The sequence below is a fragment of the Taudactylus pleione genome, unplaced genomic scaffold, assembly GCF_031769625.1.
Source record: "Taudactylus pleione unplaced genomic scaffold, aTauple2 ptg000395l, whole genome shotgun sequence".
NCBI classification, from domain to species: domain Eukaryota; kingdom Metazoa; phylum Chordata; class Amphibia; order Anura; family Myobatrachidae; genus Taudactylus; species Taudactylus pleione.
The window spans coordinates 6455936-6482453 of NW_028284796.1; the positions used below are offsets into that span (position 1 = coordinate 6455936).

At 45.4% G+C, this 26518-nt stretch overlaps 1 protein-coding gene across 2 annotated transcripts in view; it reads left to right on the forward strand.

The window, feature by feature from the left end:
• RHBDD1 (rhomboid domain containing 1) overlaps positions 1-25876 on the forward strand; it is a 136664-nt gene extending 110788 nt beyond the window's left edge. Inside the window, exon 10 of one of the 2 annotated variants that reach the window (XR_015869736.1) lies at positions 24939-25025. Coding sequence is in view for 1 of the 2 variants with exons in the window: in XM_088446283.1 (XP_088302409.1) it covers positions 24939-25009 (71 nt within the window). In the remaining variant the exon portion in view is untranslated. Of the gene's footprint in view, positions 1-24938 lie in introns of both variants that reach the window. The other variant, XM_088446283.1, reaches the window with a different exon arrangement.
• The last annotated feature ends 642 nt before the right edge of the window (positions 25877-26518 follow it).

Consider the following 26518-nt stretch of genomic DNA (forward strand, 5'->3'; position numbering starts at 1 on the left):
CCTGTGGTCAAGCATGGGTATCTCTAAAACATGAAGTGTTGGGTGCCTTGAGTAACGCGTTTGGGAACCTCTGCTGTAGTGTGTAGTTGTCATACAGTATGTAAAAGTGAGGCAAGGGAATAGTTCTGGTATGTGGCATTGTTGGAGTAATGGTGTGGGGAAGTAGTTTTGCTGAAGATATTTAAAGGTAAATATATATGGTTATTTGTGTACATTACACTTACTTGAATACAAGCACATTTTGTCTTGATGATTGGTAGTGTTGCACAGGGCCGTAACTAGGGTAGTGTGACCTGTGCCACCGCACAGGGCACCGCAGGGCAGGGGGCGCTGTTCGAGCCTTTCAATTTCTGTTTATCATTCTCACTTGTAGCTTCCTCTTATTTTATCTACTTTTAGATATACCACTTTTGGGTGTGTGGTCGCACTCTGATATACGCACACCTTTGTGTGCTTTGTGATGCACGAGACCAGAGTCCTAATTGGATAACTGTGTATGTGAATAAAACAGTTTACATTTTTCTGTCAGAAATGTGTATGTATGTCAGTGAGGCAGTGATGTGCTGCTGTCAGTGAGGCAGTGATGTGCTTCTGTCAGTGAGGCAGTGATGTGCTGCTGTCAGTGAGGCAGTGATGTGCTGCTGTCAGTGAGGCAGTGATGTGCTACTGTCAGTGAGACAGGGATGTGCTGCTGTCAGTGAGGCAGGGATGTGCTGCTGTCAGTGAGGCAGGGATGTGCTGCTGTCAGTGAGGCAGTGATGTGCTACTGTCAGTGAGACAGGGATGTGCTGCTGTCAGTGAGGCAGGGATGTGCTGCTGTCAGTGAGGCAGGGATGTGCTACTGTCAGTGAGGCAGTGATGTGCTGCTGTCACTGAGGCAGGGATGTGCTGCTGTCAGTGAGGCAGTGATGTGCTGCTGTCAGTGAGGTAGGGATGTGCTGCTGTCAGTGAGGCAGTGATGTGATACTGTCAGTGAGGCAGTGATGTGCTTCTGTCAGTGAGGCAGTGATGTGCTGCTGTCAGTGAGGCAGTGATGTGCTGCTGTCAGTGAGGCAGTGATGTGCTGCTGTCAGTGAGGCAGTGATGTGCTACTGTCAGTGAGACAGGGATGTGCTGCTGTCAGTGAGGCAGGGATGTGCTGCTGTCAGTGAGGCAGGGATGTGCTGCTGTCAGTGAGGCAGGGATGTGCTGCTGTCAGTGAGGCAGTGATGTGCTGCTGTCAGTGAGGCAGTGATGTGGTGGTGCTGTCAGTGAGGCAGGGATGTGCTACTGTCAGTGAGGCAGGGATGTGCTGCTGTCAGTGAGGCAGGGATGTGCTGCTGTCAGTGAGGCAGGGATGTGCTGCTGTCAGTGAGGCAGGGATGTGCTGCTGTCAGTGAGGCAGGGATGTGCTGCTGTCAGTGAGGCAGTGATGTGCTGCTGTCAGTGAGGCAGTGATGTGCTGCTGTCGGTGAGGCAGGGATGTGCTGCTGTCGGTGAGGCAGTGATGTGCTGCTGTCGGTGAGGTAGTGATGTGCCGCTGTCAGTGAGACAGTGATGTGCCGCTGTCAGTGAGGCAGTGATGTGGTGGTGCTGTCAGTGAGGCAGTGATGTGGTGCTGCTGTCAGTGAGGCAGTGATGTGGTGCTGCTGTCAGTGAGGCAGTGATGTGCTGCTGTCAGTGAGGCAGTGATGTGATGCTGTCAGTGAGGCAGTGATATGGTGGTGCTTTCAGTGAGGCAGTGATGTGCTGCTGTCAGTGAGGCAGTGTTGTGGTTGTGCTGTCAGTGAGACAGTGATGTGCTGCTGTCAGTAAGGCAGTGATGTGCTACTGTCAGGGAGGCAGTGATGTGCTGCTGTCAGTGAGGCAGGGATGTGCTGCTGTCAGTGAGACAGTGATGTGCTACTGTCAGTGAGGCAGGGATGTGCTGCTGTCAGTGAGGCAGTGATGTGCTGCTCTCAGTGAGGCAGTGATGTGCTGCTCTCAGTAAGGCAGTGATGTGCTGCTGTCAGTGAGGCAGTGATGTGCTACTGTCAGTGAGACAGGGATGTGCTGCTGTCAGTGAGGCAGGGATGTGCTGCTGTCAGTGAGGCAGTGATGTGCTGCTGTCAGTGAGGCAGTGATGTGCTGCTGTCAGTGAGGCAGTGATGTGGTGGTGCTGTCAGTGAGGCAGTGATGTGCTGCTGTCAGTGAGGTAGGGATGTGCTGCTGTCAGTGAGGCAGTGATGTGGTGGTGCTGTCAGTGAGGCAGTGATGTGCTGCTGTTAGTGAGACAGTGATGTGCTGCTGTCAGTGAGGCAGAGATGTGCTGCTGTCAGTGAGGCAGTGATGTGGTGGTGCTGTCAGTGAGGCAGGGATGTGCTACTATCAGTGAGGCAGGGATGTGCTGCTGTCAGTGAGGCAGGGATGTGCTGCTGTCAGTGAGGCAGTGATGTGCTGCGGTCAGTGAGGCAGTGATGTGCTACTATCAGTGAGGCAGGGATGTGCTGCTGTCAGTGAGGCAGTGATGTGCTTCTGTCAGTGAGGCAGTGATGTGCTGCTGTCAGTGAGGCAGTGATGTGCTGCTGTCAGTGAGGCAGGGATGTGCTGCTGTCAGGCAGGGATGTGCTGCTGTCAGTGAGGCAGGGATGTGCTGCTGTCAGTGAGGCAGTGATGTGCTGCGGTCAGTGAGGCAGTGATGTGCTACTATCAGTGAGGCAGGGATGTGCTGCTGTCAGTGAGGCAGTGATGTGCTTCTGTCAGTGAGGCAGTGATGTGCTGCTGTCAGTGAGGCAGTGATGTGCTGCTGTCAGTGAGGCAGGGATGTGCTGCTGTCAGGCAGTGATGTGCTGCTGTCAGTGAGGCAGTGATGTGGTGGTGTTGTCAGTGAGGCAGTGATGTGCTGCTGTCAGTGAGGTAGGGATGTGTTGCTGTCAGTGAGGCAGTGATGTGGTGGTGCTGTCAGTGAGGCAGGGATGTGGTGCTGTCGGTGAGGCAGTGATGTGCTGCTGTCGGTGAGGCAGTGATGTGGTGGTGCTATCAGTGAGGCTATGATGTGGTGCTGCTGTCAGTGAGGCAGGGATGTGGTGCTGTCGGTGAGGCAGTGATGTGCTGCTGTCAGTGAGGCAGTGATGTGGTGGTGCTGTCAGTGAGGCAGTGATGTGGTGCTGCTGTCAGTGAGGCAGTGATGTGCTGCTGTCAGTGAGGCAGGGATGTGCTGCTGTCAGTGAGGCAGGGATGTGCTGCTGTCAGTGAGGCAGGGATGTGCTGCTGTCAGTGAGGCAGGGATGTGCTGTTGTCAGTGAGGCAGGGATGTGCTGCTGTCAGTGAGGCAGGGATGTGCTGCTGTCAGTGAGGCAGTGGTGTGATGCTGTCAGTGAGGCAGTGATGTGCTGCTGTCAGTGAGGCAGTGATGTGATGCTGTCAGTAAGGCAGTGATGTGCTGGTGTCAGTGAGGCAGTGGTGTGATGGTGTCCGTGAGGCAGTGATGTGCTGCTGTCAGTGAGGCAGTGATGTGATGCTGTCAGTGAGGCAGTGATGTGATGCTGTCAGTGAGGCAGTGGTGTGATGCTGTCAGTAAGGCAGTGATGTGCTGCTGTCAGTGAGGCAGTGGTGTGATGCTGTCAGTGAGGCAGTGATGTGCTGCTGTCAGTGAGGCAGTGATGTGATGCTGTCAGTGAGGCAGTGATGTGCTGGTGTCAGTGAGGCAGTGATGTGATGCTGTCAGTGAGGCAGTGGTGTGATGCTGTCAGTAAGGCAGTGATGTGCTGCTTTTCTCTGTGTAGTGTCTCTGAATGATGGAGTGACAGTTGAACGTAGTTCAGACATGCGGTTACGCTGGGAGGTTTGCGGTCATTGGAAAATAAAGTATGGTCATGTGATTTAGCATGGGATTCGTGTCATTTTAACACACCATTTTGTTATATATATATTTACATAATTCCAAATTGGTCCACACTCACATCTTCAACTGAATTTGTTGAAGTAGCTACCCAAATGGGGATCTGTAATCAGAACACTCATGCATATAGAAATTTAAAAAATGGGGTGCACTCACAAGTCTTCAAAAAATCACCTTTATTGAATCACAGTTTGGCAGGGTTACAGCATATCTAAGTTTCGGTCCCAACAATGGTCCTTTCTCAAGATACACATCCAAGTGAGGCTAACTCCTATAAATACCCAGTGTCCACCTCAAGAACTTCCCATACTAAATGATAACACACACCCCAATTAAACACCTATATCCAATTAATATTGGATGAAAATAGTGTTCTCTCCACAATTTTTTTCCAACCGGGTGGCATCCAAAAGTAGCCGGGTGGGGGCCTTCGCAATTATGCGCGCGTCGGGAAAAGCTGTATCTCTCTTACCAATCCAGCCGGACAGGTCTCAGGCTGCTCCCCCACTGGCTCTCAGCTGTAGTTGCCCCCTGTAGTTTAACTTTGCCCTTATGCATTAACCCCTGGCTGAAGTAGTGCCCCTATGTAGTGCCCCCAGACTGGTCCCTTATGTAGTGCCCCCAGGCTTAAATAGTGCCCCCAGACTGGCCCCTTATGCAGTGCCCCCAGGTTTAATAGTGTCCCTTATGCAGTGCCCCCAGGCTGTCCCAATATGCAGGGTCCCCAGGTTTAATAGTGTCCCTTATGCAGTGCCCCCAGGCTGGCCCCTTCTGCAGTGCCCCCAGGTTTAATAGTGTCCCTTATAAATGTGCCCCCAGACCTAAATAGTACCCCCAGACTGGTCCTGGCCCCAGCCCAGCACTTACCTTTACTTGCTGGCCGCTCCCACTGCCGCTGCCTTGCGCTGACTGGATCTAACTAGATCCAGCAGGCGCGCGGGGCAAGCACCTCACGTCGCGGGTGACGTCATGACGTCACACGTGCAGTGAATCACTGGGAACGCTGGCCTCTGAAGCGATCGGAGGCTTCTTTAGCCACCAGTCACTTCAGAGGCCAGCGTTCTACAGCGGGGAAAAGTGCCGGGCAGCAGGCTGTTTCTGCCGGGCGATGCGCTCGCAGAAAACAGCCTGGGGAGAACACTGGAAAAGTGTCATCCATTAGCATCATTAAGGTGCATGGTAATTGATTGGGTGCCCCCACTTCGGAGAGGGGCTGATCGAGTCAAGATGTTATTTAAAAGAGAAGCCATGTGGATTCATAAATTAGACACAATATGGCCTTGTGATCTCAATGAAACAATACACTTTGGGATTTTCCTAGATTGAAATAAGCCATAAAGTTCTCTTTTCTATGTGGGGTGCATCACCTGATTCTCTCAGTCTTTGGTCTGTTTTTGATATTTTTTCCTTTGATAAAACAAATACATCAATAATGAGTTACCTATTATTAATCTTAAGAGATGTTCTGTTTTTGATATTTTTTCCTTTGATATTTTTTTCTTGGTTAAAAACTTTTTGTATAATTTTGGTACATTTTTTATTTTTTTTTCAAGTTTTTTGTAATCTCACTCTCATTAGTATATATTTTTTATTATATTTTTTTGTGCGGTCCTGAATCTATATAACCTATGACTACTTTATTATGTATACTTCATTATGTATACTGCTAAACAAATACATCAATAATGAGTTACCTATTATTATTCTTAAGGGATGTTCTCATATATGGAGATTACTGAGTGTTTTACCTCAGCGATCTTTCACCAAGGCTTTTAATAATTATGTAATGAAGTGATGTTTACAGTGATTGTTTTTTTACACCGTGCGCTCAGTGCAAGTTTGGTGGCACGCACAAGCAGCTGACCGGCGCTATTCCAGTCCTTGCTTTCCACTAGCAGGAAGTGCCATTGGTTGTCAGGGCAATGAGAGAGGTTGATCGTGCGTCTCACACACAGGATGTGACGGCCTGGTGGACCGCACGCAGCTACCTCACTTCAGCACAACAGCGCGAGTACACAGCGTTTGCTGTGAAACAATGTTCACATATGTAAGTAAGATAAGTTATTAGCGGTTTTATGGTTATTGGTATACTGATTTTAGCATTAATTGGATATAGATTTTTAATTGGGGGGGCTGTTATCATTTAGGGAGGTTCTTGAGGTGGACAGTGGGTATTTATAGGAGTTAGCCTCACTTGGATATGTATCTTGAGAAAGGTCCATGGTTGGGACCGAAACTTAGATATGACAACTTACTAAAACAGCACAGCACTTACAATCACAAACAATGGTCTCTCTCTCTGCATGCCCCTCCCTGCTCCCCCGGCAGTGAGAGACAGACTAGAAAAACAGACCAACCTTTTATTAGCTTCTCACAGGTGGTCTAACAATCATGGTTGCTAATTAGCTAATTGTCTACCAGATTGAAGCTAGTTTGCTGAAACAGATAACTATCTCTGCAAGCTCATAAAGCTGCACATCATTTTACATTATAGCAACTTTTGTTATACTAATCTGATAGTCCTACTTCTAGGATGTCCTCTTACGTCAATCTTCCCTTTGCAAAATCTCTCATTGGCAAAGACTGATATGAAGTTATATGATTAGAGCGAAGTGAAGCCTTTAAGGACAACCTACCTGTTTCCATCTAAACATAATAGTTTGTCTAGCACAATCCAGGCATTCTAAGGACCTACTACTGAATCCCTTTTAAATTGGAACATTATTTGGATTAGATGAACTGCTTGCAAATGACAATACATTTATTTATTCATATGTAGGCTAAACATGCCTTGCCCTAAAAGTGACCCTTGCGTAAAGTATCATGAGGTCCTGCAACAAGAAAGGCTGCCACATACATTGGTAATTAGCACATATTCATTTTCACAGCAATTGAAATAACGTAAACTCTTGGTTAATCTCATTAAGACAATATCAGAATCGCACAGTGCATTGCTTTTATTGGCTAGTATTCCATCATGATTTAATGCTCTCCGCAGTGATAGAATGCATTCTCACAGGCTAGGTACATGCCACACTGGCTTTCCATTTTTTTTTTTTCCTGCTTCGACTTCTGGCAACTCTTGTAACTTAAGAAAATAAAACCCATTTCTATGAAAGCATGTTTTGTCTTACTTCCAATAACAACATTTTCCCACACCAAGTTGTTAAATGTTTGGAGGCAATAATAAATGAATCTCTTTTTACCTTCATTAACACCCCGAAGAAATATTTTAATTCCTGGAAATATCAAACACGGCATTTATTTGTGCAATGTTTTCATAATTATGCTGCTGTCCTTACCTTATTTTCATTGAAGTGCAGTTTCCCACTTAACAGATTTTGTAGCATTAAATATAAATCCGCTGTTTATTGATAGCAGGGTTCTGAAATAGGTAATTTCTTTGTGATGACCAACAAACTGATTGGAAAGAAGGAAGCAGCCTATGTAGAACTGTCACCTCCAAATAAAAATCATATTAATATGTAGTTCCTGCTCTATGAGGACAGGTTGTTTTTGTTTGGTTTTTAAACTAAAAGTGTCTCTTGTAACTCCTTTGCGTAGACCACCACTGCCTGCCAGTCATGAGGCCATAGATAGAAATATTTTATTTACAATACAAATAACTGGCTGTTATGGGGCTTAATCTGAACATAAGCCTGTGTGCGAAGCATATGCTGTATGAATTCGCACTGCGCATGCTCAGTTTATGGTCACATGCAGAGTCATATGAATTTTGATTGAATCTACACCACCAAACCCAGTTCTGATGGGAAGTTTTCGTATAGGCAAAGTTCAGTAAGGGTGTGTTCATGGATATGTGGACTATGCAGACCTGGGCGTAGGCGCTAATGAGCCTTTTTGGAGGTGTATCTGCACAAGTGGTGTATTCATCATCAGCATGCACAACGGCTGCATGTGTACGTTGATGATGTTCTAATCAGTTTTTTAGAGGGTCACTGGGGTAGCCTCATCTACAGCTAGAATGGGCACTTTATGATTAATGAGTTCCTTAAAGGCTTTGGAATTTCTGTTTATTTAAAAAAAATTATTAAATGCAATATGTGAAAGTTTGCTACATTTGAATAAATCTGTTTCTATCACTTAAAACCATTTTGCAAGATTTGAAGTCACGCCTTCTGTGTGTCTGTCTCAGAAAGCAGCCCCACTGCTCTGATACCTCACAATATAGAACTTATTGTTTTGTTTCATGATTACAGTGACTTACAATGTTAACCATTGATTTTTGTATTCACTTCATACATGCTACTTCAATGATTATTGATTGATTATATATATTACTACATACAGATGTGTCCACATACATCTATCCTCTGTGCGCTACAAGTCGCGTTACACATAACGCATGAGATCCGTTTGACTCTGTAGCACCGAGAATCTTTTCCTGCAACTTTTTACCTTCAAATGTGTCTTATTCACACAGCCAAGGGAATATGACGCACAAGCAGCTTCTGCTGATTAAAATGATATGCGGCATGCCTTAATTCTGTGTATACATCTGCATGCAAAATGCTAACTTACCATGTCAGCAGCTGTGACACTGTAACGTAATGTTCCGCATGCAGATACACCCACAGTTGTACTGAGAATATAGGCATGCCGCATATCATTTTAATCAGAAGAAGCTGATTGCGCATACTATTCACAAGTAAGATGCATTTGAAGGTAAAAAGTTACATGAAAAGACTATCTACGCTACCGAGTCATGCCATGGCATGGCGCAATTAGAAGGGTTGCTTAACGTACAAGGAGGCTAGCTGTATGAGGACACATCTATATGAAACGAGACAAAATGTAATATGCTTGTTTTCACTGTGTTTGATTCAGCATAAGCTGGCTCTCAGTTTCAGATAACAAGAAGATTCTGGGTGGGAAAATACTACATGTGGGGAGAATACTTATGTAAGAAAGGAATATCAACCGTTGATTCTATTACCCACAGGTTGAGCCGTGCGGTTTATTCCTTAAGTGCCTGGAACTAATTAATTACAGACCTATGATCAACCCGTGAGCAGCATCGAGCATCAGTTAATGTTTATTTCTTGCACCTCCATTAACTGCTCCATCAGGCCTGCTTACGGGTTGATCATGGATCTGTAATAATACAGTAGCTGCGGGCACTGTACCCGTGAGTGCAGACTATGCAACATAACCTGTGGCTAATTGAATCTTCCTCATAATCTAACAAGAACCATTTCTGCAGGACATCTTAAAGGCAACCCATTACATTAATTTTTTTAGCAGTATTAAAAGATTTTAAAAATGCCATTTTCACTGTGCACAGCTTGGAGGGATCAGTGATCTAGTGTACTTGAAACGTTTAAAGGTATGTACATTTTTGCAAGTGTTTTAAATTAATATAATAATTAATAATACGACGCCTGCTTTATAGTGCAGAACTACAGTCACTTACAAGTGATTTCATTACAAACGAAAAAAAATCCAACGGGGTACTTGTATTTTGCCAACATCCCAGCTGGATAGCTTCATCAAGTTTGTTAAGAGGCACTGCTTGTAATCTATGGACATGATTTATGTATCGTGTGCCAAGACACAAACAAGACTTTCTATTATAAGAAGAACAGGCATATTATATAGCGAGGGTTAGAGATTGCATGGTGAAGGCAAGCAGAGGAACCCTACACGTGCCTGCAGAACATTGACCTCTAAATCCTATTTGTAGAACAACTGCAGCTTTCTGACAGATCAGCAAGCTGTGCGCTCATTGTCCATACTTCATCATATGTACCCCAGTGCATGTTCCCTAGGCAGTTTGATATGAGAGACCCCAGGGCTGTTTTGTCAGTTTTACCTTTGCAAAAAAACTTAGACATCCAAAATGCTGTCAGTAAACAATGTTGGACGAAACCTGTCTGGTTGCTGCAGCCACTTTCTGCCCTCCTCCCGGAAGCTGTGTGGTGGCCGTTATGCAACCATTTTGTGATATACAGTAGTCAAATAGAATTGACATTTCTATGAGTTTTGGTTTCAATTTATATACATACTGTAGACACAACTCCAGTTCAGAAAGAGTATAAAACTTGTGTACGAAGTACAACACAAAATTATTATTTTACACAAGTATATCTAATGGTCAGCTTACAACATATCCACCATCACACACATTTCATGTTCTTTGGAAACACTACTCTTCATAGGGAATGTGCCTACATTATTGGGTAAATAATGAATAATAATAATATCAAATGAAAATCCAACCTGCTTCCACTTAGGACCATGTAATTCATTCATTTAAAACAGGGAACCCCAGGCCCTCGGAATAATTTGGTCTGGCCCTCAGAGCTTTTTTCTGCTAACCTCATCTGGCTAGGAGGGTGCCTAGATGGGCACACTGCAGCCAGAATCTATGCAGCAGTGCCGCCTGGAGTGTCCTTAGGATGCTTCAGATGGTCACAACGCTGCCCTTACAGCTCCCCGGATCATCTTGAGGTTGCTCTGGGCATCTCTGTAATCACTGGCGAGTGTGGCCCACCCCATTGTGATGTCATGTACAGGGGGCGTGGTCTGCACCGGGACCGCAAATAATGTTATATATATCAAAATGGCCCTCGGCAGAAAAAAGGTTCCCCACCCCTGATTTAAAATGACTCCTGAGGTTGAAGGGACATGATGGGGCAGCTGTTATTATGCGTCACTCGTGTGTTTGTAGATTTTTAATTTACCACGGGGCATTCATAGTTGCATGCCATATGCTGGTCTAGGAAAAGCCATACATGTACATATACTGTACCGTTGCCGCTGAGACATTGTACATATACCAGGGCTGCTGAGGCATTGTACGTATACCGGGGGGCTGCTGAGGCATTGTACATATACCGGGGCTGCTGAGGCATTGTACATATACCGGGGCTGCTGAGGCATTGTACATATACCGGGGCTGCTGAGGCATTGTACATATACCGGGGCTGCTGAGGCATTGTACATATACCGGGGCTGCTGAGGCATTGTACATATACCGGGGCTGCTGAGGCATTGTACATATACCGGGGCTGCTGAGGCATTGTACATATACCGGGGCTGCTGAGGCATTGTACATATACCGGGGCTGCTAAGGCATTGTACATATACCGGGGCTGCTGTGGTATTGTACATATACCGGGGTTGCTGAGGCATTGTACATATACCGTTGCTGCTGAGGCATTGTACATATACCGTTGCTGCTGAGGCATTGTACATATGCCGTTGCTGCTGAGGCATTGTACATATACCGGGGCTGCTGAGGCATTGTACATATACCGGGGCTGCTGAGGCATTGTACATATACCGGGGCTGCTGAGGCATTGTACATATACCGGGGCTGCTGAGGCATTGTACATATACTAGGGCTTCTGAGGCATTGTACATATACCGACGCTGCTGAGGCATTGTACATATACCGGGGCTGCTGAGGCTTTGTACATATACCGTTGCTGCTGAGGCATTGTACATATACCGGGGCTGCTGAGGCTTTGTACATATACCGTTGCTGCTGAGGCATTGTACATATACCGGGGCTGCTGAGGCATTGTATATATATACACCGGGGCTGCTGAGGCATTGTACATATACCGGGGCTGCTGAGGCATTGTACATATACCGGGGCTGCTGAGACATTGTACATATACCGGGGCTGCTGAGGCTATGTACATATACCGACGCTGCTGAGGCATTGTACATATACCAGGGCTGCTGAGGCTTTGTACATATACCGTTGCTGCTGAGGCATTGTACATATACCAGGGCTGCTGAGGCATTGTACATATACCGTTGCTGCTGAGGCATTGTACATATACCGTTGCTGCTGAGGCATTGTACATATACCAGGGCTGCTGAGGCATTGTACATATACCAGGGCTGCTGAGGCATTGTACATATACCAGGGCTGCTGAGGCATTGTACATATACCAGGGCTGCTGAGGCATTGTACATATACCGTTGCTGCTGAGGCATTGTACATATACCAGGGCTGCTGAGGCATTGTACATATACCGTTGCTGCTGAGGCATTGTACATATACCGTTGCTGCTGAGGCATTGTACATATACCAGGGCTGCTGAGGCATTGTACATATACCAGGGCTGCTGAGGCATTGTACATATACCAGGGCTGCTGAGGCATTGTACATATACTGGGGCTGCTGAGTTGGCCACATATAGGTAAAAAAATTTAGCTCTAAAAAGCGTTTATTTCATAAATGAAAGGTGAGATGCAGTTGCACCAATTGAATTATTCTTATATTTCACAGTATAGTGCACTGGAACACCCTACAATACTAGATTTATTATAGTTTGCTAGTCACGTCCTCTGTTACCAACCGTAGTAAGGCAATGATAGTAATATGTACAGCAGTAACTGTAATGTTCAGTAACACCACCTGCAGTAGTAATGCTCATTAATATGCCAGCAGCAGTGGTAGTGTCCAGCAATATACCAACATAGGTAACTTATACCACTATGCCAACAGTAGTAATGTTGAGTAATATGACAGTAGAGTTACTGCCAGCAGTATTAGTGCCAGCAGTTATAGCAGTGCCCAATAATGTGACAGCAGTAGTAATTGTAGACCATATGAGCCACCAGTAATATGGCTGTCCGCACTCACCCTGCTGCTTCTGCCACCACAGATACCTTCTTTATACGCTGTAGTCACAGTCTCATCATTTGATGTAAACTCAGTGCTGCACTTGTGGCTTCTAATCCGTCACTGACAGCGGCCAATCAGAGGCTGAATTAGCAGTTAGCGCTGTTCTGGCAGTATTCCACCTTTCTTTTACTGTGGACACCCTGATTTATGGGCTGATATAAGGTTAGCCAGTGGAAGAAATGTTTCTTATACTATTCCAGGCTATACATTTTATTAAATAGAAGGGGGTAATTAGTTTCCAAGACAGAGCTGCTAAAACGATATATTCTGTACGTATATTTTGATTTTGGAGTACTTTCCTGCTGACTCACAGCTGAGCAGAAATAGACTGATGTTGGTGCAGCATCTAATGAGGCTGATAGGGCCCAGAGCACAAACTCCACCATCATCAGAGCTGGAGTAAGACCTCATACAGCCCTAGGAAAGTTACTAGTTGCTTCCTCCCTCGCAATCCATTTTCATTAGTAATAATAAATATCTTTAATAAATTGTCCTTTAGTGCATGCCTCTTCATTGTGGAATCTCTAATTGACAGTGATTCAAAACCCCATTTGCGACTGGGATTTTGAACTTGATGAATATGACCCATAATGTGTCAATAGGTTCATATTACAGTATGTGCCACAAGAAGGAGATATAGAGTGAAGAGAGCAGAAGAGGTAGAAGACAGGGCAGGTGGGAGAAGGTGCTGGGCAAGAGGGAAAGTGATTTGTTAGGGACACAAGGGAAAAGTGGATTTAGAGGGCAAATGGTAGAAGTAGGTTAAATGATAGATACGATAAGAGGGGTAAAGGGGGGCACATATAAAGGGTAGAAGGAAAGGACAGGCATACAGTGCCTTGCAAAAGTATTCACCCCCCTTTGCATTTGTCATGTTTTGTTGCCTCACAACCTGGAATTAAAATGGATTGCTTGAAGGTGTGCATCATTTAATTCACAGAACATGCCTACAACTGTGAAGTTGTGTGTTTTTTCTATATTGTGAATCAAACAACATTTAGCACAACATAACAGAAAACTTCAGCGTGCATAACTATTCACCCCCATAAAGTCAGTACTTTGTCGAGCCACCTTTTGCGGCAATTGCAACTGCAAGTCGCTTTGGATAAGTCTCTATGAGCTTGCCACATCTTGCCCCTGGGATTTTGCCCATTCCTCAAGGCAAAACTGCTTCAGCTCCTTCATGTTGGATGGTTTCCGCTTGTGAACAGTAATCTTCAAGTCTGACCACAGATTCTCAATTGGATTGAGATCTGGGCTTTGACTAGGCCATTCCAACAACACATTTAAATGTTTCCCCTTAATCCACTCGAGTGCTGCTTTAGCAGTATGCTTCGGGTCATTGTCCTGCTGGAAGGTGAACCTCCGTCCCAGTCTCAAATCATAGGCAGACTGAAACCGGTTTTGCCCAAGAATATCCCTGTATTTAGCACCATCCATCTTTCTACTTCAGGGTCCATAGGGTATCCACAGGATACCTTGGGGTATAGGTGTGACGTCAGTCGCAGGGCACCAAAGAGTTAAGCTTTCAGCCTCCCAGGATGCACTAGGTCCCCCTCCTATACCCCGCCCCCGGGCCAAGGCACCTCAGTTTAGTTTGGTGCCCGGCCGGCGTCGGGTGCACCTGTCGGAGTGGGGGCTAGAAGAGCCCCTGAAGCTTTCTTCAGTGCAGCTGTGGCTGCACATCTGGATGTACAGCATGGACAGTCAGTCCTGACGTCCATGCTGTCTTCCCTACACCCCCGCCGGTACCAGAACGCCGGTACCGATCCGGGGATGCTGGTGAGCATCTGGGGTCACAGCTAGCGGTGACCCCAGATGTTCCGGACCATGGCCGGATCCAAGGGGGACAAAGGTAAGCAGCGGGGTCCCGCGGTGGGTCCCCGCTGGTCACATGGTCCTGAGTCCCCAGGCAGGGGGCTCCCTGGGGACTGGCTGCAGCGTGGAGCCAGGTACTGAACCTGCGCTTTCCACTACCCCCTGGGACAGCGGACCGCAGCAGAGCGGTAGCGCTGCGGCGTCCCAGGGGTTAAATGCATGCCAGGGGAGCGCGCCTTCCCTGTCTCACAGCCGGCGCCTCCCCCGCTGCACACAGCCCTCTCTGCACTGTGCTGACTGGTCCTGTGTCAGCGCTCCTCCCCCAGGCCAGATTCTCTCTGCTCCTCGGCGGCCATCTTCTCTGCAACGCATGGTGAACGCTGCTGGAAGTCTGGAAGGAAGTATCGTGGTCTGGGTCCCCCCGCATACCTCTCCTCCGCTGTGGCTCAGGTCTGTGTATGCAGCGCTGTGTCCTACCAGGCCCTGTGTCTGTGTAGTTGAGTGATCAGCGCTGTTAGTGCAGGAATTGTTATTTCTCTGCATTGTATGTGACTGTGCTAGCGCTGCCTGTAACTTTTCTTCTCAGACCTTCAGGGTCTGTCCGTGGACAGTCCTCTGCGGTTGCCGCTACGACTGGACCTTCTGTCTCAGGGTCCTTGTCTTCACCCGGACCTGACTCGGCTGTCTTTGACGGCGTGGCTGTTGAGACGGTCATGCTGAGGTCCCGGGGGTTTTCCAGCTCTGTGGTGCGTACCATGTTACGAGCTCGGAAACCGTCTTCCGCGAGGATATACCATTGCGTGTGGCATACGTTCTTCCAGTGGTGTCGACCGAGAGGTTATGCACCGCGGGAGTTTCGTCTGTCTCGGATTCTCGCCTTCCTGCAAGCGGGACTAGATCATGGGCTTCGCCTTGCTTCTTTGAAGGTACAGGTTTCGGCCCTATCTGTCTGGTTTCACCGTAGGATTGCTACAATCCCGGATGTGCGCACCTTTATGCAAGGTGTTCTCCGTATTCAGCCGCCCTTTGTTCCACCTGTGGCGCCTTGGGATTTGGCTGTGGTCCTGAGGGCTCTCCAAGGACCGCCGTTTGAACCACTGGGCTCAGTGGATATTAAATGGCTAACAGCTAAGACTGTTTTCCTTCTGGCCATTGCTTCGGCCAGACGTGTTTCTGAGTTAGGGGCTCTTTTTTGTAGACCCCCTTTCTTGGTTTTTCATGGGAACAGGGCAGTGCTCCGCACTCGGCCCGAGTTTCTTCCCAAAGTTGTTTCCCAGTTTCATGTTAACGAGGAAATAGTTGTTCCGGCCTTTAACTCACCGGGTCTTTCCGTGGGTGAGGCCTCTTTGGATGTTGTGCGGGCCTTAAGGACTTATGTTGACCGCACTTCTTCGTTTAGGAAGTCGGACGCTTTGTTTGTCCTCTATGGCTTCCGTAAAAAGGGTTGGCCTGCTTCAAAGCAAACTTTGGCAGCCTGGATCCGTATGGCTATTTCTGAAGCTTATCTTCATGAAGGCCTACCGGTCCCTCCTTCTCTGAAGGCTCATTCCACTAGGTCTGTGGGTCCTTCGTGGGCAGCTCGACGTGGTGCCTCGGCAGTTCAGATCTGCAAGGCTGCTACGTGGTCTTCTGTCCATACCTTCGTGAGGTATTACAGGTTTGACACCTTCGCCTCTCAGGATGCTTCCTTCGGGCGGCGGATTCTCCTTTCTGCACAGGAGCGTCCCCACCCTTAAAGGATACTGCTTTGGGACATCCCCAAGGTATCCTGTGGATACCCTATGGACCCTGAAGTAGAAAATATGAGATATGGTAAGAACTTACCCTTGTTATCTCTATTTCTACGAAGTCCATAGGGTTCCACAGGACTCCCGCCCTGTCGCACCTGTGCTGCAGATGGGCTTTGCATTGGTCACCGGTTTTCCGTCTCCCTCTGGTGAGAATGTGATTCTTGTATGTGTCCAGATCTTTGTTCTCTCTCTTCCTTCTCCTCCTCCGGCTTATGGCTTGGTAACTAACTGAGGTGCCTTGGCCCGGGGGCGGGGTATAGGAGGGGGACCTAGTGCATCCTGGGAGGCTGAAAGCTTAACTCTTTGGTGCCCTGCGACTGACGTCACACCTATACCCCAAGGTATCCTGTGGAACCCTATGGACTTCGTAGAAATAGAGATAACAAGGGTAAGTTCTTACCATATCTCATATTTTCACTCGACTCAAATCAATTTCCCAGTCCCTGCTGCTGAAAAACATCCCCACAGCATGATGCTGCCACCACCATGATTCACTGTGGGGATGGTGTTCTTGGGGTGATGGAATGTGTTGGGTTTGCACCAGACATAGCGTTTTCCTTGGTGGCCGAAAAGTTAAATTTTAGTCTCATCTGACCAGAGGACCTTCCTCCAAACAGATCATGTGACACTTAGATTTCCCACAGGTGGACTTCATTTCACTAATTATGTGACTTCTGAAGGTAATTGGTTGCACCAGAACTTTTGAGGGGCTTCATAGCAAAGGGGGTGATTACATATGCACATGCCAATTTTCAGAATTTTATTTATAAAGATTATTTTTAATATATATTTTTCTCATTTCACTTCACCAAATTAGACTATTTTGTGCAGATCCATCACCTAAAATTCAGATTAAAAAAATGAATAAATGACAGGTTGTAATGTAACAAAAAAGGTAAAAAGCCTCGGGGGGCGAATACTTTTGCAAGGCACTGTATATAATACAGAGAAGGGAGGGGGTAAAGAGAGACCAAGTTTAGGCAGACAACATTTAGAGACAGGATAACAGATAGAGGACAGACATAAAGATGAGACCAGTGCAGTGACATATAAAGATAAGGGGACAGCAGCACAGATGGGAGGGGAGATGCACTTACATAATGGGTGACGTGGATACAAATAGAGGGAAACAGACTGAGACGTGAAAGATGAGGGGAGGAGATGTTCTCAGGAGCCGTGCACTGAGTGGAGAAGTAATAGATATAGGGTTCAGTTTGTGCACAGAAAGAAGCGGAGCTCCTATAATCAGCATGTGCTAAGCTCCTCCAATCAGATCTTATCATATGATACTCTGACCCCTGTGCTGAATCTCATGGGACTGATTCTGGAGTAGGGATTGCAAATTGGCAGGTCCATATCGATCTTTTTGATGAATACGCATGCGCAGTTTGGGAATTAGGGAATGCATACACAGTTATAAGGAAAAGAAAAACAAAAAAACATGCACAGTGGAGGAAGAGATGACGGGGAACAAGCAAGACCATTGCTGCCAACATCATCATTTTTGGATCAATCCTATTGCTCCCTCATGCCTCCGGGATTCCCCTATGTGAGAGCTATAGGGACCTCCCATGCCATTCTCTCTGAATTAACCCTTGCAGAGTGCACTATATTGCACCCATTCTCACCGTCCCCCTGTGTGATTTGTCATGCGATCTAAAATTAGTCTAATGCAATCATTCTGTCCCTTTATGTTTATCCAGAGATGACCTTTGTGGACAGGCATATATAACGTGTTTGATATGATATTGTTGTGAAGTCTAAATATCATAATTACACAGTTTCAACAGTGTTTGATGTAGTTGGATTTATGAAATATTACTACCATTAGAGTGATGTGTTACCAGGTTTCCCAGCACATTCCTGATTTGTCAGTAGCCAAATAGATGTGGTTTGTGCTGACCTAATGTACAAGTGTTTTTGGTGGATTGGGTTGTGTAGCCTATTTTATCCTGGCTTTCCATTCAGGACTGTGTGCAGATCTGTGTGTTTGCATGATGGGACATATATTGGCGTCTATAAACACTGTATTTATTATTGTAATACATGGCACACCAACAGGGGGAATGTGCATTTATTTATGTATGTGGCATATAAATGTCAGTTGTTGTCTAAAACAACACAATGGACCCGCATAATGCAGACATGCTACATTTAGAAGTTTGAACTAGACTTTTACAGAAAAATAGAAAATCAATCGTGGGGATCCCGAGAGCTTTCGCTCACTTTGGGTGAAGCCTGATGTGACACAGAAGCTGCTAGATGTTGCAGTGTAATCCCTGATTTTTAAACCAGACACACAATAAACAACTCCATAACATTCAGTACAGCAGCTTCTGTAGTGCCCATCTGTTTCAAAATAAGCCTAATTCTGCTTACTATGTGTAAAGCTTTGCTGACTGGCATTTGTCCTAGATTTGGTGCCTGTGTAACTGTGAACGACTCTGGTGCCACCTGCTGGGTTATATGCTGTAAAGCAAACTAATTACAGTTTACTTAGTGCTGCTATGCTACTTTAGTTTAAGTGGCTCATTATTAAATTGCTTCCTCTGGCTGACCTGCATTAAGCCAAATCCAAGTACTTAACTGGAGCTTCTTGATGAGCAGCCTGAAAACTACTGACTCAGGAGCACATGCATACAGATGTCTGTCCATCCAAGTGGAGTGCATAGGGAGAGGGATATCCCCTGCCACATATTTCCCCCAGGGTAGAAGCCAAGATCGTTCTGAGCAGCACTTGAAGCAGAAGCTTTTCATTCATTCAGACTACGGCAGCCAATCCCTTTGGTCTGTAGAGCCGGGTGCTGCTAGCTCTAAAGCCTAATCAAAGTCAGTGGCTGCTGCAGGATAAACTGTTTTGAACTTTACGTACCCGGCAGCAACCCTCTGGTCCTGTAAGCTACTAACCTGCTAACTAGACTGTCTAACACAGGTGCTGATACAGCTAGTCTAATATGGGGTACATACTGGAATGATGTAACCGACGACCAACATACTTAACAATTGATAACACACGATATCGTACATACACACTAAGCTATCATCGTTCTGATCCAAACTATTTGTCTCTGTACAGATTGTCAGATTATCCATACACTACACATTATTGACAAAATATCTTTCTGATATAGTACATATGCCATGCAGCACAGCCGATGCAATATATCTGTACTAGGTCTTTGAAAGGTGACACTTAAAGATGGTCAGGACAAAATACTCTTAGTCATCTTATATTTGATACATACTCTTTCACGGTCTTTTCATCTGTTCTAACTTATCTAACTGTTTGGAGATCTGCATTCTCAATTTTTAATATTTGTGGAACATGTGATCCCTCCGTCTTGTCTGATAAACTCGCGTATAAGTCTCCAAATTTTATATATATTTTAAAGCACTGTAGAAGAAGATGAGAAAACCTTCAGTATTGGAAATATCCCCTTCTGAAATGCTGCGTTCCCTCTGATCATACACAGGATGTACTTGAGGATGAGAGGTAACGCTCACTGTGGGCCTGTTTCTGAGAGGGACGCAGCGGCATTGGAGCGTTGTTTTCCATCTACACATGCATCGCGCTGCGCATGTGTCCCCATTTTGTTCCTAAAGAGTGGTAGCACAAAGTTAGACACAGCGGCAGAAATGTAAGCGGTGACTGGGTGGTGTCAGGTGGCTAAACAGATGTACGGAGATGTTGTGTCATATGGTAGTGCAGTGGGCATGTCGCTGATAGTGGTTGTGTTCATAGACGCAGAACCATTTACATAGTGGACCATATTTAGATTAGGGATGTGCAGGCTCGGATAGGTTCGAGTTTGCACGTGGAGTTCGGATTTTTCCCTCCAAAAAAACGGAACTCAGAACGAGGCAAAACGTCATCTTACATGGACGAACATCATCATTCCTGGTCTTTTGTCCAGGAATGATGATGTTCGTCCATGTAAGATGACGTTTTGCCTCGTTCTGAGTTCCGTTTTTTTGGAGGGAAAAATCCAAACTCCACGTGCAAACTCGAACCTATCCGAGCCTGCACATCCCTAATTTAGATATATCATTTGCACCTGCTATAGACACACCGAGGTGTTTCCGCTCAGAGTCGTGCGAAAGGGGGCAAGGTCTCTTGCCTGTGAGGTCACGCCCCCTGATGTGTGCAATTTTGGGGGCATGACTGTGTACCACACCCCCATCCTCGTCACTCTGGGGGTTGCCCAGCGCTCCGGGAGCTGCTGGGCAGCCCCCAGCCTCTTCCAGCACAGTGTGGTTGATGCTGCAGCGCTGTTCAGTGGCACCATCCGATGGGCTGACACCACAGTAGCAGAGCATCTCTGCTATTTTGCTGTCATCTGAGGAGGCCCACACCACCTAGTGACGTCACTGTTTCTGCTTCTAAGGACCCTGAAAGTGGGTGTCTCAAGCCTTGCACAGTCAGACGCAACGATGTGCACCAGAGGATGGCTTTGTGGCGGCATTTGCACAAAGTCGCCGGCGTTACTATGGCAACAGATGCAGACATGGACACGGCCTGTATGTCTTCCAGGGAAAAAAGAATATAAATAAATCAATAAAATACAGTACATCTAGTATAAACCAGTGGTCTCCAACCTGTAGCTCGCAAGCTACCGGTAGCTTGCGGTCTTTATTTTGGTAGCTCACTTAGCTGCAGTACTGCCAAGTAAACTAGGAGGAAGTGACCTCTGACGTGTGCTCCCCTGTGGTGTCGACGCCATGGGTGGAGTCACAGGGAAGCATGTTATGTGACTGCTGCAGCTGTGGTTCCACCCACAGCGTCTACGCTACAGCAGAGCGAGTGACTCCCAGCCAGCCCCGTCGGAAGCTCACACAGCAGCCTTGCCTATACAGTATATTTTGTTTCTCTACTGCAGGTACCTCCTTGGAGCCGGTAATTAACAGTGAAATATGCCTGTGTTTAAATATTAGTTACAAACTACAACAATATCACTGTAAAAATTAAATACTTTGTTGTTTTCTATGAAACATTTTTTTTTTAATTTTCCTTAAATGTCCTTTAACTGTTCAGATTTTCTTTCTACAATTTTAGTAGCTCTTAAGAAGGTTTAATTTTACTAAAGTAGCTCACTCCTCAATTAAGGATGGCGACCATTGGTATAAAAAAAGGGTATATGAAGTCTACCATGGGTATGCGCAGATGGGGAAAGTACATTAATTGCCCAACAATACTATAAGAGTTTGCTAAACTGTCCCTTAGCACTAAATTGTAGAGGGTAGTCTTAAAGAGGACCAAACACAAAAGTAGGGCTTGGCTTTTTATTAAGTAGAGGAAACACTTCATCCTAGCCTATAATCCCACAAGAGGGAAGTCACAGGACTAACATGCTAAACAGACTGACAAGTATGATCATTTCTTAGCTGTTCTATGCTTTGTCACTCCACCTCTGATCCCTCTGCTGTAAGTCACCATACTAGACCTGTAACAGGTGCAGAGAAAGCTACCTTGGAGCAGTGCATAGGGCTGCCCACTGAATGGGATTAACGTGCTGAGGTTTTTTGCAGTAAGTTTCCCACAGGTGTCCTCTTCTCCTTAGGGTGACACATAGTACTGCCACACTAGTATCTTATTTTAACGAAAAGTATGTTTAGATGGCACAACATTTTGTAGTTGGATTTGTCTCCATTACACACTGCTATGTCTTCTCAGAAGCTACCACAAGTACTTACAAATATTAAATAAAAAATGTTTGTGCTCTTTAGACTATTATTGAATTGATGAAGCATCAGACTTTACATTACTGGTCACTTAGGGGCTTATTCATAGTTGCATGCGCAGTGACCACATTGGGTGCTTGGTAATAAATGTGGATCTCTGTCAGTAGTTGACCACATGTATTTGGCTGCACCGCACCTATAAATCTGCTCACTCACTATCAGTGCTCATTTACACAAGCCCCATCCTTGGTGCAAAAGGTCCATCTGAAATCAGCTGGATCTTTGCACATGATCACCTCTGAATAGCCACACACAATCTATGTGCGAACATCCAGATCTGCCCAGTTACACCAGCTCAGACTCAAGTGGAGAAGCGGATGCGATATGTACCTCTCTGAGTTACCCCTAGTTGCACAGAGCTGTATATACAAGCTCAGAAGCACGCAGAGTCGCTAACAATCACAGGATCTATCCTCAACTCTGACTTGTATGCAACTCTGAATTGAGTCCTTGGGTTTTCTTGCTTCAACTTGAAGCCTATGTGCTAACTATTTTTTTGGGACATGGAGACAACCTCCTGAAACACCTACTCTAACTTGTTCCTCATTTTAACACCTTTGCTATGCTTGATTATGCTTGTTAGTAGAAACAAAGTATTAACGATGTAAACCCATCTAACAACTCTGCACACGCCACTACTTGCCACATTTTATAGGATGTCCTACATTCTCAGAAGTATTATCCTTACACACATCAGCAAATCAGACATATTACACTCTATCCCATGTATTGTCGTCGTTATTACACTACATATACCACTAATCCCACACATTACACTGTATCCCCAGCTATCATATACCTAGCGTCTATACAGCACTAGATGCTTTGTGTGACTGAGACGCTCCAAGAGGAATAGCGTACGAATTCTACGTCTTATTCGCATCGCAGACACAGGAAAACCACTCAGTGTACTACAGACACAGGACGGTGACTTCAACCGCATAGGAATTCGTTTTAAACACGTTGAAAGTGGAAGTCAAAATTATTTATTGATTAATTATTAATAATTATATTAATAATTATAAATAATTTAATGATTACATTTTACCAGCTACTAACTTTCGTAGTTAGTTTGGTAAAGTAACACAACAGTGATACACAAAATCATGCACTGAAAGGAAAGGATAACAGCACAACACAAGTGTGAGAAAGTATTATGATGCTGCCTTTATTTGTATTCTTTCGCAAGATGATAATATACTGTAGGTATGGATATTCAGGCACAAACATGTAATCTTTATTGATTTTGGCAATAGAATGGGCTCAGTATAATTGCCAGGAGTTCTGTAATCCCGGTCAATTGACAGAGTCACAGATGAAGCACAACGAAACTTGGCGTGAGAAAATGCTGTGGCTGTTGCATTGTAGCACTTGGTATACAGATTCAGAATCAGTCGCACACATATATACAAATGTCACACATCAAATTGATCAGTGTAAGTTAGCATTGTTATTTTATCACTCCCAGTTGTTTAATTTATGAGAGTGTGACGCACATTTTGAGCGACAAAGATGCTGGGAGCAACAAAGTTGTCTGGAACCTGGCGCACTGAGATGGGCTATTTGGCGCAACTGAAGGCACAGTGAATGCAGACACAACTGTATTATGGGATACGTTTAGGAAGCCGGCGGCCGCAATACCGACCGCCGGCTTCCCAAATCCTCTATCCCGTCTAGGGTTAAATGACTGGCGTCTAAAATGTAGTCGCCTGTCATTTTCCCGACGCCGGGAGACAGGCACCCAGCATCCCGATGGAAGGGATGCCGGGCGCCGCGAGCGGACAGCCACGGGGGGGGAGGGTTAGGTTTAGGGTACCCGGGGGGGACTTAGGATTAGGCCCCCCCGGGAGGGTTAGGGTTAGGCACCCCCGGGGGGACTTAGGGTTAGGCACCCCCACAGGGGACTTAGGTTTAGGCAGCGGGGAAGGGGCGGTTAGGGTTAGGTACTTAGAGGGGGGAGGTTAGGGTTAGGCACTTGGAAGGGGGGGTTTGGATTAGGCACCCCTAGGGAGGGTAAGGGGGGTTGGTTAGGTTAGTTTTTACTTACCTTAGGGACGATCGGGATTTCAAGCGCTGTCGGGCTTCCACTGCCGGGCTCTGCTCTTTTGTCGGGCTGCTGCTGCCGGGAATCGAACTGCCAGCCATGCGGCAGCCGGGATTTTATACCGAATGCCTGTATTATGCTATATCCTTGACTTCCAGCAAAATCAACCCTACAGTACATACTCAGGCTCCAACACATTACAATATACTTACCCAACAATCAATCCATCAAAACATACATATTTACTAACTCAACAACTACACATTATCCCATCCATAATCAGGGAAAACCACAGAACTGCCATCATTTATCACTATCTGTAATCTAAACGGCTTTTTTACATCTCTATCATGTAACATTCGCAGCTCAGGTCAGCTGCCTCCCTGCGCCCTCTGGTCACCCGTCATATCCTATGGCATAACAGTTTAATGTAGTGGTTCCCAAACTTTATTGAACCACGGCACCCTAGAGTATCAGCATTGTTTTCATGGCACCACATAGCCAAACATTTGTTATTGAGAAATTCAGAAATGTAGTAAAGAAGTGAAGTGAAGTAAATTGTGCTGACCTGTCATCCTTAGGGTCAGTTGTGTGGCGGTGGAGAGGTTTGTGCTTCTGTTTGTCCACATATTTACATTACATTGACGACAAATAATTTGATTTGTGCTGGACCACCAACCCGAGGCACCCCTGCAAGTGTCCCGAGGCACCCCAGGGTGCCACGGCGCACAGTTTGGGAACCACTGGTTTAATGGGTGAGAAACCATTCTCAACCATTATACTGTTATGTTGCAGGCGATGACCTTGTCATTTGGTCACTAGTATTCTCTACGTATAATTTAAATCACAGTAGTTGAAATATGTTCCTAGTTTCCAGCTTTTTAAGATGCAGTTTTTTACTCTCAACTAATCCCGCAGCTACAGGTATTAGAAGTTATACTTTCATTGTTTAAGATATTTCGAGTTGTTGGACAACATCATTGTCAGATATGTTTTTTATTGTTTGCTTTGTGTTTTTCTTAGGACTAAATGCATCACAGCCTCTGTCCCCGGAGGAAATCAGAAGACGGAGATTAAACCGGTTTGATAGATGACACTTAAGGCTATTCTCGTCTTTTTGCCTATTCTTTTATTAAAGGAAGCAGACATTTGCCATGTATTTTTTTTTTATCCTATTTTTAATGTACTGTAATATTGAATGTTTTTTTATGGAGGATTTGTCTAAAAATTAGGGCTCCTCAAGGCATGTTACAGTCTGGCGAAGGCAGCAATGCATTCGAAAAGGATTGGAAGAAAAATATTTAAAGGGCACAAATATATCCCCATGTTTTAGGCCATATAAAAATGTGCAAATGTGCAGTTTCAACCTTCCAGGCACATTTTATAGGGGAAACCACATTTCCAGTCACACTTTCACCAAAGGAGTAAAGAAATGTACATGCACAAAAATGGTACATAATAATGACTCCATGTCCTCTTACTCTTTTGAGGCTAAACCAAGCTGCATTTCTGGTGAGAAACTGAAATGTTTACATAAATGTAGTGGGTGGTCCTAAAATGTTAGTAGGTTGGAATTTAAAGTGATATTTTTACATTCAGCTGCATGCAAAAGGTCGCACAGAGCACTGAGGGGAGAGGAGCTAATTCCAAACCCCAGAATTATGGCGCGTTGCTCATTCAAGTTCAAAGTGAACACTTTATACAAATAAAAATGTATTGCTCAAGTGGATATTTTGTTAATTATAAAAAAAAATTTTATACAGTATTTCAAGGTATCATATGTAGGTGCTACATTTTGAAATAATGTTATACTGGCTTATACACTGCAATGTACCAGTTAAGTAACTGGAGTAACAAACCCCACATTATGTAATGTGTTTTGTGCATTAGACAAGAAACTATAAAGGAAGCCTTTTCTGTTTTGTATTATTTTATTATTATCTTTCCAAAGACGCAAGCTGAGATGGAAATTCTTTAGTTACCGCTATGTATGCTGCACAGCACAGATGGCAGCTTTGTGTCTCAGTACATGAATGCAGGATGAGATAATGCGGTGGACCTGCAGACCCCGCGCTCTATGTTCTTACAGTGTGAAGAAAAAAGGCATGCATTTAATTACGTGCTTCAGACCACAGACTATAGAAATTGGATACTGAAAGCACTGCCCTCACTTTATTAATTGGTTCATGCTCCCCTGTATTTAGACTCAATACCAGTCATTTAAGGACACTTTTTTCTCTTGCTGTCAAACAGTGTCCTTAAATCATGCGTTCTACCACCCCAGCACCTTTTGGCAGCACTTGAAAAAGAAAACTGTTCACATGGTGCAGGGGCACATTGACAGGTCCCATTGAGGCTTTCAGCACCTCCTCTCCATGCACTGAGGATTAGAGTTTCGTTCACAGCTGGACTGCTTAAAAAATAATGTACGAGTTTGAAAGGTCCCATGTAGCCTTTCAATAGATGCCACCAACATCCCGCTTTTGAACAGTGTGCTTGCCAAGGTGCTTTTACTTACCAAAACATGAAAAAAATCATCGTTGAGTTGCCAGTAGTGCCCAGACCTGCTCGGCAGGAGAAGAATGACTTCACGTTCCGTATAT